This window comes from Chiloscyllium punctatum, chromosome 12 (genome assembly GCF_047496795.1).
Source record: "Chiloscyllium punctatum isolate Juve2018m chromosome 12, sChiPun1.3, whole genome shotgun sequence".
NCBI lineage: Eukaryota > Metazoa > Chordata > Chondrichthyes > Orectolobiformes > Hemiscylliidae > Chiloscyllium > Chiloscyllium punctatum.
Window position 1 is genome coordinate 48,224,870 of NC_092750.1, and position 21,704 is coordinate 48,246,573.

General features: G+C 40.0%; 1 protein-coding gene across 3 annotated transcripts in view; it reads left to right on the top strand.

Annotated features, from left to right (window-relative positions):
- Positions 1-20,409: 20,409 nt before the first annotated feature.
- LOC140483843 (microphthalmia-associated transcription factor-like) overlaps positions 20,410-21,704 on the top strand; it is a 293,041-nt gene continuing 291,746 nt past the window's right edge. The window contains exon 1 of one of the 3 annotated variants that reach the window (XM_072582541.1): positions 20,410-20,711. In XM_072582541.1, the coding sequence (XP_072438642.1) occupies positions 20,608-20,711 (104 nt within the window). In that variant the 5' untranslated portion in view covers positions 20,410-20,607. The remainder of the gene's footprint in view (positions 20,712-21,704) is intronic. The other 2 variants (XM_072582539.1, XM_072582542.1) reach the window with 2 other exon arrangements.

Sequence of the window (21,704 nt, forward strand, 5' to 3'; positions counted from 1 at the left end):
CTCATGCTCAACAAGCTCCACAATGAGGTTTATTAGTCGTTCCCAATGGGCCTTCCAGGGATTATCACAATCCTTATCTCTAGAACAAAGGTTATCTCCCTCTATTTTATCAATGTCCTTGCCACCTTTACCTTGCTTCTTATTATTCCTAAATATTAAGAACCCTTGAATATTTAGGTCCCAGTCTTTGCTTGCAGTCACATCTCTGTTTTGGCCAGCAGATCATACATATTTATATCCAGTTGTGCTGTCAACTCATCTATTCTCTTATGAATGCTATGTGTGTTTAAACATAGAGTCCTTAAGTTTGTATTTTTACTATTTTTGTGACCTCTAGCCTTATCAGCTGGTTCACTCAGGTTTGTGTTCTCTGTCCCTACCACGCTCTGATCTTCATTTCTCTTACTGCTACACTGCACATCTCTATGTTTAGTTTTGTTATTGCTTGATTTCAGTTGAATAATGAAGAAAAGGTATTAAAGTTCAAGTACAGAAATGATGGATTTTAGTGAAATAGAAATACATTTCTGTGATCAACTATTCAAAGTGCTATAGAATTTCACTACTTGCAAAGTTGAAGCAATGCAATCAACTATACAATTCTACAGGCAGTACAATTTTCCAAGAGTTATTTGATTTTAAACATAACACTGTGTATAGTAAACTCTTAAAAACTGGGTCAACTGTCATTCATTCATGACATTGCACCACCTTGTCTCTGTAATCATATTTCCTTCTGAATACTTCACTTGAATGTAGGACTTCTGTACAATCTTCCCTCCATTGACCCCCCCGCCTCCCCCACCTCCCCCCCCCCCCTCCCCACCCCATTGATGGCTGACCCTTTAAGTTGTATAGTTTAACATTCTGGAATTCTTATCCCTTCAGTTTTAAATCTTACTTCCGTTTTAAGATTACTTTTTATAATTCTTCTATTCAAAGAATATTTCAGTCACTCCCTCCAAATCACTTCTTTTAATATTCATTTTTTTAACCTATCTATAAGATGTTCTGAAACATTTGTTTAATGTTAAAAGTATAATTGTTCTTGTTGATGAGGACTTGGAGGATCATATTATGGCTGTAATTTGGACAACAATTGAAGCTGTCTTGACAAATTTGACAACATTGGCCTTCCCACTATGTTAAAATAGTGAAGGGAACCATCAATACACAGTGTGGATTTATCAAAAAACAGAAACTATTCTCATTCTGTGACTCATTGAAACTATTCTGATTTATAGATTCTGCTCTTGCAAGATATTTTTGTATATTTTTGTCCACAGATATCCTGGATTCAGCAAACTTTGCATCTGTTGAAATATCTTTGGGAACATATAGGAAAACTTGTACCAGCAAGATAGGAAGAATTAATTTAACAATTAAACTGCAGAAAACCTAAATACTTAATAAGAGATAAAAAAAAGCCCTAACAAAAATTTATGAGACACATTTAGAATTTTTCAAAATTAAATGGTCTATGAAATGTATAAATAAAAGTTACATTTACAAAGCTAGTCAACTGGCTCACGATTGTGGACTAGATCAGCACCTGGAGAAAAATAGCACTTTATAGATCAAACAAAGTCTGAGTGACTTTACACCAGATTCACTTTTAAAAATTCCATTCTATTTTATTGTTTTCTTTATATTGTCATAGATCAATGATGGCTGGTGAACTTTTGACAGCTGAGCTAGCTATGAAAGCCTAATTGTTCAATGTGTTACCATGACAATGGAGTGAGCCTTTAGCGTTGAGGTTCCAACTTCGAGGTAGAAGGGGCAAGGTTCAATTCCTAGTCCAGTAGACTTAAGCAAAGGCCATTAAAGTTCAGGTTTGGAATTCCAGGTTGACATCCAGCAACATATTTGCATCCAAAGGGGTTGTGGCTTTCCCTCCTCAGCACATGGATTAGAGGCGGCAATGAATCACACCCACTATACGGACTAGTCATATTAGCTGGTGTAAATATGTTCACAGGCATTTATGAGCTAGCAGACTGTCAGCCAGTCTGTCAATCCTTAAAACAATACATTTGGGAAAGTCTGCTTTCACTGGAGTTCCAAAGGCGACCTTCATTAAACTTCTAATTACAGGAAAGTAAAAGACACCAAGTAAGAATATTGCTTCAATCAATAGATGAAAGAATTATGCTACATCTAGCAATATTCACTTCACATGACTTAAAAAGCAGTATTATGGCCAGAAATATACAGTTTGATAGTGGTCAGAAACACAATACCATATTCTGGTGGCAACTCCTTAACCTACACATTAGTCATAATATAACACAATGACACAACTTTGACAATTATAAATAGTGGGAGACAGTGATAGTATAATTATATAAACCCAGCTGATGTTATTTCTAGACAAGTCTGATTCCAAACAGAAACCTGACTTGATAGATCATGTTTTGTTCAGTTTCAGATTTAACAAAGTGGTCTCTTGCTGAAGCATAAACATGCAATGTTAAAGGTTTTCTTTTTACAATAAAACAACTTTTATTATCAAAATAGATCAATTATCAAAATTATCAAAAATAGAGTAAACCAAACTGTCTATTTATAACACAAGTTCAAAGGTTTTTAAACACATGGCATAGTCTCGTGATTCCCAAAACATTCCTTTATAAATTGAAAAGAAAAATGACAGCTTTTACTGAAAATACAATGTACAATGCCTGAAAAACACACCTTGTGTAATATAAAATACCACTTGTATACCATTCATACCAAATAATCTATCTTTAATACCTTAGCGCTTCTTCCTGGATTATTACACACCTGAACATAATGTCAGTTTATGTAACCCTTTGAGGGTTTTATCCAAAAACATTTGTTCTGGGACTAACACTATCTTTTCATTTCAAAGTAATCTTGTTTCACTGTATCTTCCCCTTCTTCGGAGCACTGATCTATACAGCTATCTTGATCCAAAAACTTCACAGGATTGTTCAAAACTCAAACTAAAACAAAAAGAAACTCTCTGAACTATGTGTGTTTCCCTTCAGCTCAAAAAAGCCTTCTTCAGTCATTCAAAACAGGAGCTTATTTATCTTGTTCAGTAGTAAAACACAATCACTATGCACAATACTCATTAAGACCAAAGCTAGGGCTCAAAAGCTGTTTTAAAAGATATCACCATGGCTGTAAAATGATTAATTAGTAACTTCAGCCACACAGAAAACCCATATGTTACAAACTCAAGCACCAAAACTCAATTAAAACCTGTTTTAAAGAAGAGTAATTCAACCTGAAATGTTAACTCTGATTTCTCTCCACAGATGCTGCCAGATCTGCTGAGCTTTTCCATCAATTTCTATTTTTGTTTCACCAAAACTCCATACTTGCAATAAATGACTTAAAATATATCAAAATCAGTCTAGAGCTCACCACAGTAATGATGATACAAACCATTGTCAATTGTCATAAAGCCCCTCTCATTCATTAACATCCTTTCGGAAAAAAAGCTGCCAATTCTATCTGGCTTACATGTGACTCTAGACCCACATCAATGTGATTGACTTTGAAATGGCCTAACAAACTACTCAATCACTACAAAAAAATTAACTAAAGTCCAGAAGTTAAAATGGATGGACAACCTGGATGGCACTCAGACAATAAAACAACAACCTCTGTTGATCCTGTAAACTTTGGAAAGCTCTTTCACTGATCCATCAAACAGCCTGATATAGTTGTACTCACCAAATGATACCTGCTTCACAATGTCCCAGATACTATTAATACCCTGAGGTAAAAACAATGACTATTAATACCCTCCCTGGGTATGTCCTGTCCCACCACTGGGTGGCAGCACAGTGGTATACAATTCATCAGGAGTCCTCAGTGTTAACCATTCTTTTTGAAGTTTTCTCTAAAATTCCAATTTGATTTTCAGGGGCTACTTTTTGGCTTTCACGGGCTCCTCTTGAATCCTCTGTAACTCATTTATTAGATACGTAGTCATGTAATAACATTACCTTTTGTATTTGCAATGGCATCTGTGGTATATATACTCACACAGAAGCAGAAATGGAAAAAATGTATCCTCAATAATCTTCAGGGCTCCATTAAAGATAAAGGTACCAGATAACGGCCTTCTCAAACCTTACACATCTCATTTCAAAGCCTCACTTCCTCTGGTTTCAGCAGCTGTTGTCACCACTCAGCTCCCCCAATTACAGACTGTTTCCCTCTTGATGTTATTGCTGCTAGGATTACAGTGAGTCTTTCAGCAACAAAAACCAGAGAGAAGTAGCCTGTTGTTACAGGAACGGCTCCTCACTAATTCTGTTTTTTTTTACTTATGAGGGCAACATTTCATTGATTGGTCAGATCAATATTTTGGGGGCTTTTTGGAGCAGATTCCATCATTTGGGACTTCTGTTCTGAAGTGTCTTGACATCATGCCAAACATGGGCAAGGAAATCTTCTGTTGTTTACCATCAATTGCACCATGGATAATGATTTAGTACTCCACATAGCACTGACAGTGACAAAGGCCAACCTCCCATCTGTAGAATCCATCTACCAGGCCACTGTCAAGGAAAGGCCGTCAGCATTCTCAAAGATTCATCCCACCCTGGCAATATATTTCTATGACCTCTACCATCGGGGAGAAGGTACAGACACCTGAACACATGCACCAGCCAGTTTCTACCCTCAGTTTCTAGAATATCGAATGGACTCACAAACTCTTAGCATTGGCCTGTACCTGTGTTTTTGTTTTGTCGCTATTTACTTATCTATGCTATTTAACTATGTGATCTGCCTGTATTGCTAGCAAGACAAAGCTTTTCACTGTGCCTAGGTACACATGACAATAAATTCAATTCAATTCAATTCAATCCAGGGAAAACAGCCCCAGCCCAATTCAGCCTTTCCCTGTAGCTCAAACCCCCCAATTGTGGCAACATCCTTGTAAATTTTTTCTGAACTCTTTCACGTTTCACAGCATCTTTCCAATAGGAAGGAGACCAGAATTGCACACAATTCTCCAAAATTGGCCAAACCAATGTCCTTTACAGCCGCAACATGACCTCCCAACGCCTACACTCAGTGCTCTGTCCAATAAAGGAAAGCATTGCAAATGCTTTCTTCACTATCTTATCTGCCTGTCACTCCACTTTCAAGGAAAATGAACCTGCACTCCAAGGTCTCTTGGCACTCCCCAGGACCTTACCATTAAGTGCATAAGTCCTGCCCTGATTTGTCTTCCAAACTGTAGCGCCTCACATTTATCTAAATTAAATTTCATCTGCCACTCCTCAGTCCATTGGCCCATCTGATCAAGATCCCATTGTAATCTGAGGTAACCTTCTTTGCTGTCCACTACATCTCCAATTTTGGTGTCATCAGCAAACTTACTAACTATACTTCTTATGCTCACATCCAAATCATTTATATAAATGATAAAAAGCAGTGGACGCAGCACTGAACCTTGTGGCACTCCATTGGTCACAGGCCTCCAGTCTGAAAAACAACCCTCCATCACCACTCTCTGTCTTCCACCTTCAAGCCAGTTCTGTATCCAATTGGCAAGTTCTCCCTGTATTACATGAGATTTAACCGTGCTAAGCAGTATACCATGAGGAACCTGGTTAAACACCATACTGAAGTCCATATAGATCATGTGCACCATTCTGCCCTCATCAATACTCTTTGCTATTTCTTCAAAAAATTCAATCAAGTGTGTGAGACATGATTTCCCATGCACAAAGCCATGCTGACTTTCCCTAATCAGTCCTTGCCTTTCCAAATACATGTACATCCCGTACTTCAGGATTCCTTCCAACAACTTGCCCACCACTGATGTCAGGCTCACTGATCGATAGATCCCTGACTTTTCTTTACCACCTTTCTTAAATAGTGGTGCGTTAGCCAACCTCCAGTCTTCCAGCACCTCGCCTGTGACTACCGATGATACAAATATCTCAGTAAGAGGCCCAGCAATCACTTCCCTAGCTTCGCACAGATTCTAGGGTACAACTGATCAGGTCCTGGGGATCTCTCCACTTTTTTGCGTTGCAAAACATCCAACACCTCCTCCTCTGTAATATGGACATATTTCACAATGTCACCATTATTTCCCCACATTCTACATCTTCCATGTTGTTCTCCACAGTAAACATGAATGCAAAATACTCATTTAACATCTCCCTCATCTCCTGTGGTTCCACACATAGGCTGCTTTGCTGATCTTTGAGGGGCCCTATTCTGTCCCTAGTTACCCTTTTGTCATTAATATATTTATAAAATTCCCTTGGATTTTCCTTAACTCTATTTGCCAAAGCTGTCTCATGTCTCCTTTTTGCCCTCCTGATTTCCCTCTGAAGTATACTTCTGAGGATTCACTCGATATCTGCTGTTGATACCTGACACATACTTCCTCTTTTTCTGAACCAAACCCTCAATTTCATAAATCATCCAGCATTTTCTGTCCCTACCAGCCTTTCCTTTCACTCTAACAGGAATATACTGCATCTGGACTCTTGTTTGAAGGCTTCTCATTTTCCAGTTGTCCTTTTACCTGTGAACACCTGCCCCAATCAACATTTAAAAGGTCTTGCTTTATACTGTCAAAATTGGCCTTCCTCCAGTTTAGAACTTCAACTTTTAGATCCAGTCTATCCTCTTCCATCACTATTACAAACCTAATAAAATTATGGTCACTGGCGCCAAAGTGCTCCCCCACTGACACTTCAATCACCTGCCCTGCCTTATTTCCCAAGAGTAGGTCAAGTTTTGCACTTTGTCTCGTATGTATATCCACATACTGAATCAGAAAATTGTCTTGTACACACTTAACAAATTCATCTCCATCTAAAACCTTAACATTATGGCATTCCCAGTCTATGTTTGGAAAGTTAAAATCTCTTACCGTAACTACCCTATTATTCTTACAGGTAACTTAGATAGCCTTATAAGTTCTGTACAATCCCATTTTCACAGTGAAAAATAAACTCTCTATTATGTTTGAAAGCACTACAACCATGGTAAATGGGATAGATTCCAAACTGATCTAGCAACTCGGAAGTAGCTATCTAGGAGAAGCTGTGGCCCATCAGCAGTGACAGATTGTATTTGAGCACAATTTAGACTCTCGCGACCTGGTATATTCTGCACTCTGCCTTTACCATCAAGTTGGCAAACAACCCCTGTTCAGTGAAGAAGGAAGCAGCATCAAACGTAATCAAAACTTAGGTATCAATCTGTTGAAGTTACAACACAGCAACACTTGAATGTTAAACAGCAGATGCAGAATGCAATTAACAGAGCTAAGCCATCGCATAGCCAATGGATCAGGTAAAATGTCTCAAGTGCTGCCCCACCTAATCAAAAAGGTGGTAGACAATTAAACTAACAGAGGAAGTATGTTCCATAGATATCTAATCCCAATTGCAAAAAATAAGGCTTTGAAGCATTTGCTAATATCTTCAGCCAGAAATGCTGAGTGGATGATCTATCTTGGCCTCCTACTTAGGTTTCCAACGTTACAGAGGTGGGTCTATAGCCAATTCAATTCACTGCACATGATATCAAAAAACATCTGAAGACGTTGGATATTGCAATGGCTACAGGCACTGACAACATTCTTGCAGTGGTACTGAAGACATGTGCTTCAGCATTGCTAGCTCACCAGGCATAAAGAATATATATAGTTGAATAAATGGTAAAAAAGGAGTAAAATTTGGGAAACGTAAAGTTGTCCACTTTTACACAAGGGTAGAAAAACAGAATATTATTTAAACATTCACAGATCTAGAGAAACATTTATAACCAGTTAGTTTTTTTTATATTTCCTCATCAATTTTTTTAGTCTTTGCTGAATTTTAAAATCCTCCCGATCCTCAGATTTACTGTTCTTTCTGGCAACATTTTAAGTCTTTTCATTTGATCCAATATTATCATTGCTTGTTCAACACAGTTTTACTATTTTTATTCTGTTGTCTTTTTTTGAAGAAATGCACGTTTGTGGCAAGTATAAATGATTTAAATGCTAACCATTGCTTGTCTGCCATAATATTTTTAATGCAGCTTCCCAATTTACCTTAACCATCCTTTATTGTTTGCTTTGTTTAAACTTTTCTTTCTAGTTTTGTCTCACCTACATCACCTCCAAATTATATTATGTTGTGTTTCACGTTTCCCTCGGGACTCTTCAAGATAAGGTTATTAATACTTAACAGAGAATTCTCTCTTACAGCAAATTGCTAACTTCAGCGCTTCCTTAACTCTTTCATAATCTTTCTGTACAATAGCAAATATTGTTTACATTGAGTCTATAACCTCAATTAGAAAACTGCTTCCTTATACAGTAATTAATGCTATTCAAGCAAACACTTTTATAAGTCAGCAGATAGTTTATGGATCCTAGGTGTCTTGACTAGCCTGCCTTTTAGTCTTTAAAGTTCACAGTCTAAAATTCCCACTTGGCCTCAATTCCTGACTTTTAGGCTCTGATAATGGAATACTTTGTTATATACACTGTACTCCACTAAAGTTGATATAATTAACTTGTGCAGCTAATTATTAAGATGACAATGCCAGTTCAGCTCTACCTGAGTAATTAGCATCAGCGGGTTTTACTTATCACAAGTTGACATTTAGCACAATATCCAAATTGGCATAACCTTAGCCATGTTAGCTTTCTCCCATTGAACTGATATGCTACAGTTACAGCTTTGAAATAACAAACCTACAGGATATGTTGCAAGTCTAGTTAGTTTATTGTTGTTAATCTTATAAATTTTGGAATAATTCTTCAGATTTTATTCAAATTCATTCTCATAATGTGGCATAGTAGAGTTGATAGTATCAACTTTTCCTGCAGTCTTATGTTCACCTCCAAGGATGTAGTGAACCTTTGTCCATGGATGTTGCAACTGTTTCGTCATCTTTCTTGCTTTTTCATTGGAAGCTTTGAATAATTGTCCAGTGGGTGCTAGAATGTATTATTTATTTCCTATAGAACCTGTCCAATTTTCATTCTATTGGAATCAATGGAACTAAATTAGATTGGCACTTCAATGGGCAGGAGATCTAGTCCCTGTGCTTATCTCTCAGGTGGCAAAGATTTACCCGAAAAAACAAACCCTTTCTCTAAAACAAGACCAAATCTAGGTGACTTACATATCTTATAGTAACTAAATCACATTAAAGAGACACCTGGGTAGAAATTCTAATACAGTAGTGACCACCTTTTTGAACATTAGAACCTTATTCATAAATTTGTGAGCTACACCTGTAAACACATTTTATCACATCCGCACCTACAAACAGACCCCACCATCAAGGATATATTTCTCCCCCGACCCCTATCTGCTTTCTGCAAAGACCGTTCCCTTCGTGACTACCTGGTCAGGTCCACGCCACCCCCCCCCCCCCCCCACCCCCCGCCCAGCAACCCACCCTCCCCTCCTGGCACCTTCCCCTGCCAAGCAGGAATTGCAAAACCTGTGCCCACACTTCCCCTCTCACCTCCATCCAATGCCCCAAAGGTGCCTTCCATATCCATCAAAGTTTCACCTGCACACCCACCAATGTCACTTATTGTACCTGTTGCTCCCGATGTGATCTCCTTTACATTGGGGAGACTGGGCGCCTTCTCGCAGAGCACTTTAGGAACATCTCCGGGACACCTTGCACCAATCAACCCCATGGCCAGACATTTCAACTCCCCCTCCCACTCTGCTGAGGAGATGCAGGTCCTGGGCCTCCTCCACCGCCTCCCTTACTAACCGATGCCTGGAGGAAGAAGGCCTCATCTTCCACCTCAGAACATTTCAACCCAGGGCATCAGTGTGGACTTCACCAGTTTCTTCATTTCCTCTCCCTCCATCCTACCCCAGTTCCAACCTGCCAACTCAGCACCAGCCTAATGACCTGTCCTACCTGCCAATCTTCCTTCCCACCTATCCGCTCCACCCTCCTCTCCGACCTATCACCTTCATCCCCTCCCCCACTCACCTATTGCACTCTTAGCTATCTTCTCCCCAGCCCCAACCCCCTCCCATTTATCTCTCCACTGCGGAGGCTCCCTGCCTCATTCCCGCTGAAGGGCTTTTGCCCGAAACATCGATTTTCCTGCTCCTCCGATGCTGCCTGACCTTCTGTGCTTTTCTAGCACCACTCTAATCTTGACTTGATCTCCAGCATCTGCAGTCCTCACTTTCGACTAAAACCTATAAATGGGCAACTGCAGGGCAGTGTTTTAGTGGTTCCAGTGTTCCAGGATCATATGATAGTCAAACATCAGTTCCAAAGGTGGTCAGAGGCAGTTGAAGAGGGATCCACGGGTAGCCAAGAGACCAAAAGAAACTAAGGAATCACAGGTAACGACTACTAGTAGAAAGGGATAAATCAACTGAGAGATTCAACCCTACCAAGAGGCAACTGCAAGAAGAGGAATCGAGGAAGCGATTCCATGTATTGAATTGGTGCTGCAAGCAGGTATCATGTAAACAGACAGTGAGAAGTCCTGGGGAGCTGAGCAGGACCTGGAGGTCAGCCAGGGAATTGGTGACAGGGTACCATCCAGAAGACGACATTGAACCATCAGAATATGAGCAAGTTCCGGCACTTATAAGTCACAACATTATGAGAGGGAGTTAAGAAGAGGAGTCTTTGAAGGTGAAGAAAGAATCACTGTGGAGGAAGATCTGAGTGTTAGCAAGAGTTCTGTGACCCACAGTGAATGCTGATGTTTGTGTGGATTGCTACCAAATCCATGGGATTTGTCTAACTGGTGTCTGCCATTAAATGTGCAGGCAATTGTGCTGACTATTGTTTGCTGCTTTTTTTTGTTTGACTCAAGTTGATTATAGCTGTTAGAATATAAAATAGATATTGTAAGCTATTTTGCTTGGTGTAATAAAGTTCACGTTTTGTCTTTCAAACACCATATTCCTATGGTTTTATTCTATTGGTAAGATTTAGGATTTCCAAAATTTCATTACTTTAAACATGGTTACTTTCTCCTAACTGGACCATAATTAAACAGATGATCTCGTTTAGGATTGAAACAAAGTGTAAAAATGTATGCATGAACATTTATTAATGCGTGGTCATCTTCCTCTGTCAAGCTATTTGTGACCAAGGCTGCTTCCAGCTGTTGACCTTTCTTTAATGTGAGATGTAGCGACACAAGGAAAGAACCACACTGTAAAAGAGACTTATGCAATTGACAAGTCGTGGTTTGAACAGTCTTGTTATAATTTCCCAGTTTAAAGAAAAACAAAATCAGATGTGCTGGCTACCTGGTGACTCCTGTATTTTTCAGCCTTTAATTCCAAGAGAGCTGAGTAATATAATACTCAAATGGTATTTTTCAGAACCAATCTCCACTACTGCTTTCATGTAATTTTGGCCTGAACAACGAGGCATATGAGTTCTGATTGTGAAGGTTCTTTGTCTCACAATACTGTTTTGCAGTATCCATGATTCTCAGTTTTCTGATTTTCTAAAGCAGAGCGAGATTTCTGAAAGTTAAGTTTAATAGGCAACTTGCTTCTACTTATCACTGTGGATGGAAGATTTCAGAGTAAAAGCTGATAGATGGAACCATAAAGCATTGCAATGCTCAATTACATGGAATTAGTTCCTTAAGTATGCAAGTTTGCATCATAGTTATAAATTAGAAACAATTATTACTTATATTTATATTTAGAACTTGAAATTTAATAATGTCAGTAATGTAATATGTGGATAGCTCCAACAGTAACAGCATTAATTAAAGAACATTGGTCTTTTTCATGAAGTGCCATTAAAATGAAATAATATCCTGGTGTTTCTATTTGGCTGCATGGTTTTCTTGCCATAATTCTTCCAAATGCACAGTCTCAAGTGGAAAATATTATGGAACAGTGAACACCAATAATGTACAGCACAACTTCAGTTCCACAGTCTTCTGTTTAAAGATATATTGTGCGAGAAGCAGGTTCTGACCAAACAAATGGCCCAAGTCCAGTATGAATTAATCACCTTCAGAACTTTCTGTTAATTGTTGTGGTTTCCAATTATTGGGGATCATCCAAAAGCTAAGTTGGATAATTTGAACACAAGGATACCAATTGGAGCCCAGGTCTTCCACAGAGTGGTAATCACTGGTGGATTGCTGCTGTGCTATCACCCTTGCCACCTGATGTTATTCCATATTTCTAGTCACATCTTCTAAGCCCAGTTTGCCAGAAATGCAGTGTGTACCTTCAATCCTGATGAAGGGCTTATGCCTGAAACGTAGATTCTCTTGCTCCTCTGATGCTGCCTGACCTGCTGTAATTTTCCAGTGCCACACTCTCAGCTTCATTGTAGCCACAAAAACCAAAGTTGCTGGAAAAGCTCAGCAGGTCTGGCAGCGCCTGGGAAGAGAAATCAGAGTTAACATTTCGGGTCCAGTGACCCTTCCTCAAAACTGAGGAAGGATCACTGGACTTGAAGCATTAACATTGATTGCTGCCAGAGCTGCTGAGCTTTTCCAGCAACTTCTGTTTTTGTTTCTGATTTACAGCATCTGCAGTTCTTTCAGTTTTAATTTAGCTTCATTGTAGTGCTAGAGCATTAAGGGAAATCAAGGCACAACCCTTTTTTATGGCATTCACTGCCATAAGGCAACTTTAGATGTCTACTGTGAATACTTGGACAATTCCACATATTTTTCACATAGTTACCCAGGAAATGTAAAACAGAAAAGTGTGTGGATGACTGGGTAAATAGACAAATCACTGAATGTACTGGATGAGCAAGTGGCTGAGCTATGTTGTGAGGTTATGTGAAGTGAGTGGGTTGGATAGGGTGGAGTGCCAGGTGGGTGGAGTAACAGCATAGTTGGTAAATTGTCAGGTCAAGGGTCAATTTGAATGGTCAAGGTCGGAATCGGGGTCGGGGCTGGAGGGTGGGGGAGGGGGTGGGGGTAAAGAGTTGGAGCCTGCAGAAGTATCAGTACGAGTGATTAGGGATTCAGTTATGTCATTATCCAAAAGTAAAACTGAGGCTTTTCTGTTTTACATTTCCTGGGTAACTATGTGAAAAATATGTGGAATTGTCCAAGTATCCAATCTCACTCAGAGTTGGAGACTTTTTTGGACAGCCTTGGAAATAGATGAATTGCTCATCAGGAGTTCAAATTTCTCAGCCCATATCCAAAGACGTTAGTATGTTGGCAAGATCTCGAGGTGCATCTTGTGTCATACATGACAAACCAGAGACTAAAGTTCTGGGCCAAGATACTCTAGAAAGCATAAGTTTTTAAAAAACAATTTCTAATAAACTGATTATTGTACTCCAATACAATTAGGGAACAGTTTTGTATACTTTTGAAAAGTCATTTTCACTCATTTAAAATTTAGTTACACATAGACGATGGAATAATATTATGGCTGAGAAGTTATTTGTGTGACAGATTTATTTTTCAGCGGTATTTATCAAACTGCATGATATCTTTCTTATATATATCCAGGGGTATTTGCTTGAAAATGCTGGTGCATTGAAGATTTTGTGCAATTTGTGTGAAAACTTGAGTTAAAAAACTACTTTTCAAACAGGTATTGGTTTGGGTGCCATTTGCACCCTTTTACTATTTATACCAAGTTTGCTAATGGTGTTCAATCAGAAATTTTATCCAAAGGTGAACTAATACATGTGGGATTAGATATAAATTCAAATTATAATAATCAATTTGTGGATGAACGGACACCATCAGCTAAGATTTATAATTTTGCACATTTTTAAAATGTGTTTTAATTTTCCCACATGTATGAAAAACCTTGAAGTAAGTGGAGCAGGAAACCATCCATCTTCTTACTGTGTGCACAACCAGCTTTATTTTTGAAAAGCTACATTTGCTGAGTCTTGCATTTTTGGCTATACACTATAGTGCTGATAATGCTCCTTTTGTTATTCTGTATCTGCGGCCATTTGTGAACTAAAACAAGGAAGACACCATTTTCTGTCTCAAACTTTTTATGCCTCAAAGTGATGTCACACTGTTTGCACCTACAATTTGGATTTCCCACTTGTTCCATTCTTTAAAAGGTGTATATTATGTCTACCTGAGAGAGCAGGTAGAGCTTTAGTTTAAAATCTCATGCAAAAGACCACACCTTCAGTAGTGGAGCACTCCCTTAGGACTGCATTGAGGGAAATAAAACCGTTTGAAAAACCTATGGTGAACAATGATGGATTAAAAAAAACTGTGATCTTATTCTTGGTCCTTGGCCTAATTTTGTTTGGCAATTGAATTGAAAGCTAAATGGTTCAATTTTGTGATTTAAAATGGAATCAAAATTAATGCCAAAAATCTTTACTTCCATGAATAATGCTTTGGACCACAAAATATTGATAGTGATTGTTGTCTTATCACCCTCACTCAGAGTGATTTAGCTCTGTATATGATTTGATCGATTCAAAGGGTAGCAGTTTGTTCAAACTGTTTTGAGGGAGGTTTGCATTTTGCGACATTGACTGCTTAGATATGTAACTAAAGTTTACAATTTGTTAGAATTCATACCATCTATCTGCAAGCCATTTCTAATCTTATACTTCTTTGTTTTTTACAGTTGTCTAATTTGATGCTGTTAACAAGGCGACAAGGCAATTCTGTAAACATTGAGACTGAACTTATCTGGAGTTATCCAGCATACTGTTGACTAGGTGGTGTTGAGGTGCCAATATTTATTCATCAGATGCCTATTCATATGTCACATTTGTAACACTATGCTCTCCATCTCATGTTCTGTAAGTTTCATTTGATTTCAATTGTTTTATCTGGATCAATAATTTTAAACTGAGACACAGCAGTCTATTAGTATAGCTACCCACAACACTATTTCCCCTCTACTTAGACATTTCTAACAATAGAGTTAATTAATCTGTTAGAAGGGACTAAATGAAAACCAGTTAGCTGCCCTGATTGACTTTCTGTAAAACTGTACATCTAGATCATTTGCTTGTGCCACAGTAATTTCTTTCAGTTAAATAACAAGTACTAACACTGCACAATGACAGCATCTGATTTGGTGATTGATGTGCCATGAAGATTATGAAACATTTAGAAAACTGTTTTCTTGGTCAATATTTTTGTTGCTGTGGTTTCATGCATCTGCTTTAATAGAAAAACGCACAGCTACAGAGGTCATCATTTCTGAGCTTTTTGAAGCATCAACAGGTAAAGTTTAAAGAGTAACGGTGGACAGTTGTTTTTTGGACTGGAGACCTGTGTTCAGCAATCAGGGCTGGGTCCTCTTTTGTTTGCCATTTGTATAAATGATTAGATGAGAATATAGAAAGCATGGTTAGTAAGTTTGTGGATGACACCAATATTGGTGGTATTGTAGACAGTGATGGAGATTGTCAAGGACTACAATCAGATCTTGATCAGTTGGGTCAATGGGCTGAAGAGTGGCAGATAGAGTTTAATTTGGAAAAACAAAGAAAAGACTTATATAATTAAAAGTAGGGTCTTGGTTTGTGTTGTAGAACAGAGAGATCTATGGATTCAGATACATTATTCTTTGAAATTTGCATCACATGTAGGTGAGATGATTAAGAAGGCATTTAGCATGTTCGCCTTTATTGCTCAGACCTTTGAGTATAGGAGTTGGGACATTGTGTTGAGGATGTACAGGAGATTGGTGAGGCTTCTTCTGGAGTACTGTGTGCAGTTCTGGTCGCCCTGTTATAGGAAAGATATTATTAAGATGGAGAGGTTTCAGAAGAGATTTACCTGGAGGTTGCTAGGAATAGCGGGTTTCAGTTATAAAGAGAGGCTGGATACACTGCAACTTTTTTTCACTGGAGTGTAGGAGGTTGAGAGGTGACTTTTTACAGGTTTATAGAACAATGAGAGGTATAGATAAAGTTAGTGGCAGGTATCTTTTCCTTAGGGTGGGAGATTTCAAGACAAGGGGGCATATTTTTAAGGTGAGAAGAGAAAGATTAAAAAAAGACATGAGAGGTAATTTTTTTTTACCATAGATAGTGGTTTGTGTGTGGATGAACTTGCAGAGGGAGTGGTGGATGTGGGTACAGTTTCAAGGTTTAAAAGACATTTAGATAAGTACATAAGTAAAAAATGTTTGAATGAATATGGGCCAAGCGCAGGCAAGTGGGACTAGTTTAGTTTGGGATTATGGTCAGCATGGATTGGTTGGACGAAAGGATCTGTTTCCCTGCTGTATGAATCTATGCTTACAACACATTTGCATACATAGTTTATACAACACAGAAACATGCCATTCAGTCCAACTCAACCACGCTAGTGATTATACGCCACTTGAAATATCTTTTGTTATGCAAGTTCACCAATATAACCATCTCCCTCATATACTTGTCTCATTTCCCCACAAATCATTTACACTATTCACTGCAACCATTCTTTATTGTAGCGAACCATGCTTTGGGTAAAGAAATATTGTTTGAATTACCTACTGGATATCTTGGTGACTATCATATATTGATCAACTCAAGTCAGGGCCTGGAATATAAATCACAGAGTTGAAAGTGTGTGGTGCTGGAAAAGCACAGCAGGTCATGCAGCATGCGAAGAGTAGCAGAATCGAAGTTTTGGCCGAACTCTCGACTCTGATCTCCAGCATCTACTGTCCTCACTTTCTCCCCTAGAATCACCGACCCCAGTGCTACTACAGTCCTGGTCCCTAGCCCTGGCCCTCACCTGTCTGACCTCTGACTCCAGCACTGTGGGCCTGTCCCTCAACATGAGCACATTGACTCTGAAATAGCCGAGCAAGCTGTTAAATTGTGCTAAACCACAATGGAATAGTCAAAAGGAATAAAACCTGACAGATTACTTGGCACTGACTGAGGCACCAGAATAGAAAATAGCAAATCCTGCAAAGTCCTCCCTTTCAAAACTTAAAACAAAATGTGGAGAGCTATCCCACAGACTCATTGAGCAGTAGCCTGATATATTCTTACTCACCAAATTATACCAGATAGCCAATATCCCCAAAAGCCTTAATGCTATCCCTAAGTTTTTCCAGTCCCATTTGGGGGACAAATCTATCGGACATGGTAGAACTGTGCTATACAGGGAATAGGGAAGAATTTGTCTTGGGAGTCCACATCATTGACTGTGGACCCCATGATGTCTCATGACATCAGGTCAAATATGGACAGGAAAACTTCCTGCTGATTACATTATGCTGCCCCAAATCAGCTGATGAACCAGTACACCTCCACATTGAACAGTGCTTGGAAGAAGCACTAATGGTGGAAGGCTTTTAGGCTACACTGCTGTATAGCCACTGAGAGGTTCTTTGCATACTGATAAATATGCAGATGTATTGGATGCCACTTCAAGAAGGTGCTGACATACATGGGCCTTGGAGGTCAAAATAGAGGAAATTTGATGGCAAGGGCACAGATTTTGTTCTGGGTGGGAGAATTCAATGTCCGTCAGCAAGAGTGGCTCCATAACACCACCACTGATTGAGCTGGCTGAATCAAATGACATAGCTGTTAGATTCAATCTGTGGCATGTGGGAACAAGTTAAAGGGAAAACAAGTACTTGACCACATCCTCACCATTCTACCAATACAGGTGCATGTTTCCATGGAGCAATATATGGTTGGAGTGACCACCATATAGTCATTGTGTACTTGGCACTTCTGGAGATGAAGTACCTTCTTCACCTTAAAATTACACTTCATCATGCTATATATTATGACTATACTAAATGGAGTAGATTCAGATCAGATCAGGCAAATCAAATTTGGGCATTTATGAGGTTCGTGCACAAACAGCAGCTGCAGTCACATTCAACCACAATCTATATTTCCTACCTTGGCTTTGCTTAGAGTCATAGAGATGAATAGCATGGAAACACTTCCTCTGGCAGCTCATTCCACACACGCACCACCCTCTGCATGAAAAAGTTGCCCCGTAGGTCTCTTTTATATCTTTCCCCTCTCACCCTAAATCTATGCCCTCTAGTTCTGAACTTCCCCACCCCAGGGAAAAGACCTTGTCTCTTTACCCTATCCATGCCCCTCATGATTGTATAGACCTCTATAAGGTCACCCCTCAGCCTCCGACACTCCAGGGAAAACAGCCCTTAACTGCCTTTAACCTCTCCCTATAGCTCAAATCACCAACCCTGGCGACATCCTTGTAAACCTTTTCTGAACCCTTTCAAGTTTCACAACATCATTCCGATAGGAAGGAGACCAGAATAGTCCAAAAGTGGCCTAACCAACGTCCTGTACAGCCACAGCATGACCTCCCAACTCCTGTACTCAATACTCTGACCAATAAAGGAAAGCATACCAAACGCTTTCTTCACTATCCTATCTAGCTGCGACTCCACTTTCAATGAGCTATGAACTTGCACTCCAAAATTTCTTGTTCAGTAACACTCCCGAGGTTCTTACCATTAAGTGTCTAAGTCTTGATAAGAATTGCTTCCCAAAATGCAGTACCTCACATTTATCTAAAGTAAACTCCATCTGCCACTCCTCAGCCCATTGGCCCATCTGGTCAAGATCCCATTGTAATCTGAGATAACCTTCTTCGCTGTCCACTACACCTCCAATTTTGAAAATTTAATAACTATACCTCCCATGTTCATATCCAAATCATTTATGTAAATGACAAAAAGAAGTGGACCCAGCACCGATCATTATGGCACTCCCCTGGTCACAGGCCTCTTGTCTTAAAAACATCCCTCCACCACCACCCTCTGTCTTCCATCTTTGAGCCAGTTCTGTATCTAAATGACTAGTTTTCCCTATATTCCATGAGATTTAACCTTGCTAACCAGCTGGGAGATCATCCTGGTTTAATGAAGAACACAGGAGGGTTTGCTAGGAGCAGAAGCAGGTATTTTCAAAAATGAGCTGTACAACACAGGACTACCTGTTTGATAGACAGTGGAAGCAAATGCAACCTGAGTGATCGCACAACCAAGGGATCAGACCAAAGTTCTGCAGCTCTGTCACATTGATTCCTGAACAGCAGTAATCAATTAAAGAAGCAACAGGTGAAGGGTCTTCTTAAATGCCCTCATCGTCAATAATGGGGCCCAGCATGATATTCTAAAGGAAGGGAGGGATCATTTGAAACCATCTTCATCCAGAAGTGTCAATACCATAATTCATCCAGGCCTCAGATTGAGGTTCCCGGTATCACAGATGCCTGACATCAGTCAATTCAATTTACTCCCAGATGTCAAGAAATGACTGAAGTCACTAGACACTCCAAAGGCTCTGACAACATTCCTCCTCTAACTATAGTATTGAAGACTTATGCACGGTAACAAGCTGTTCCCCTTGCCATGCCATTCCAAGCTGTAATATTACCATCCACACAGTAGGGTGGAAAATTGCCCAGGTATGTCCTGTACAGGCCCAATGATACTTACATCCCGCAAATGAACAAAAACTAATCTTATTTCCTTCATGTGTCGTGAAAGGTCAACAATTCGAAACGTCAAGTCTTTCATTGGTGATACCTGATCTACATTTTTCGTTTTTAATTTCAGATTTTCACTTTCATCAGTAATTTGTTCTTAAGCTGGTATTATTAAAATTACATTATTTCATATCATGAATGGTTATGCGTCTCTGTATAATTGAGCCGGACGTTTGTCCAAATCATAATGTTTGTCATGCCCGCGAACAGTTATGTGAAAATATACTTCAATTTTGTTTGGCGTCAGATGACCTCCCTCATCACTAAAGCAATGTTGAAATCCACCTCTCAAGCATATCCTTGGGATAATCTTTTCCTATATCTGTATTAGATTGTAATTGCACTATCTATTTGTAAATTACTAGGTGAAACGAAAGAACAAAAATACGGTCTCCTTCGCTTAACCCCATTTGCAAGATCATCCTGAGTTCACAATACGTTTGCTGACGCATCAAAGCGCATTAAGAGACAAAAAATATAAATGCACACGCTGAAGCTTAGGGACATCAGAAATCGACATGAAATTAAAAAAAAATGACAGGCAAGACGGGCAGATTGCGATCCTGCAAAGCGAGAAATTGGTCAAAGCAGGCAATTCCAATGCGTTGAAATAAGCATATCCAACACTTCAGTCGATGTATTCCCCAGCATTTTCCAGTGTTTACCCTTTGGCCGGATTGATGCAAACAAATGAAAGTAGAATTTACTGTGGTGGTTTGCTGCAGCAGCCAATAAAACCTGCTGACATTACACTGTACGGGAGCAGCAAGCCGGCCGGTCAGCCAAGGGCACATGCTCTCCCCAGCGGCAGGCAGTGCGCCGCGGGTCGCCTCTGGGAGTTGTAGTCCACGCGCTCCGGGGGCCGGCGGCTGAGCTAAGGGAATCGCCGGGCCCAGCGGAACTACAACTCCCGGCGGCCCATTCGCAGTGGAGCCGGGCTGGAGGAGGTGGCGAAGCTCACAGCGTCTGTCACTCAGAGAAACTTTGTGTGTCTTGTTGACATTTATTGTCACCACCCGCCGCCGCTCGGATTCTTTTGCTCATTTCGGCACCACTCCTTTTGTGAAGAATCCCGATTTAATTTTGTACAGTTCACCACCCCCCCCCCCCCCATCTCCCCAACCCCTCCCCTCCCACCCAACACACACACTCTCTCCCTTGCGCTGCGTCTCGCCCCAATGCAGTCTGAGTCGGGAATCGTTCCGGATTTTGAAGTCGGGGAGGAATTTCATGAAGAAGCGAAAACGTTTTACGAGCTGAAGAGTCAGCCTCTGAGCCGCAGGTCAGTGGGGACAGGGGGTGAGCTGGGCTGGGCTGATCGCTGTCCATGAGCTGCTCCATCTCCAGCTGCAACAAGCCTCCCCAGGCCAGGACAATGTGCTGGTACTCCAGGGGAATGAGCCAGGGCTGGGTGGGCAGATGCTCATTCACTGACACTCCGCACATTCCTCGGACTGCTCCCAAATGTCAACACATCCCACCCCCCTCGTACTGTGCCGGCGGTAGTTACGCTTATTTATGTGAGCAGCGTGTTAGCTCTGAGAAGCCTTTTAAAAGAAACAATTTTTTTTTGAAAAAAGGGACTCTCTTAGCGGGGTGTGTACCGAATGGGCAAGAATTCTCTGCCCTTCCAAGTACTGATCGTGGAGGTTGTGTCAAGAATACAGTCCAGTGCAAAAGCTTGGCGTCGCTTTCTGAACCAGAACCTCGGTGCAGCGTTTAAAGCGCAATAATTTCCAAGGTCTCCCTTTTAATCCTTAAAAAATAAACAAGGGGAGAAAATCCCCGCTGATCGGCTTGTGGGAGCATTTTGTTGTTGTTGTGCACATTAATTAAATGGGGAAGTCAGATCTGAGAGGTCGAATAATTGGTTGGCATTTAATAACTGTCAGATTTTAACTAATGGAATTCGGACACGTTGCATATGTGCAACGCTGTTGTATACCTCACCTGGTCTCGTATGCAGGTTTAGACGTGATAGTAAAAACATTGGCTAAATGGATTTTAAGAAATGCGTTCTTGTAAACACGTTGCACAGTTTATTTTTAGTATTCATGTTATACGCTACCGAAATATTTACCAGGGTGAACCAACAATTGAACCATATGGCAAGCACAGATGCTGTGACTCACCCTCTAGGGGTTAATGTATGTATAGCCAGGATGTTTCCAAGAGCTACTTTATTTGTTCAGGTGACACAACACAACAAAAAGAGGAGCCCTACTGGAGTCTTGAGAATGAGTGTTCATCTTGTTTCAACATAAGTGCCAATTTC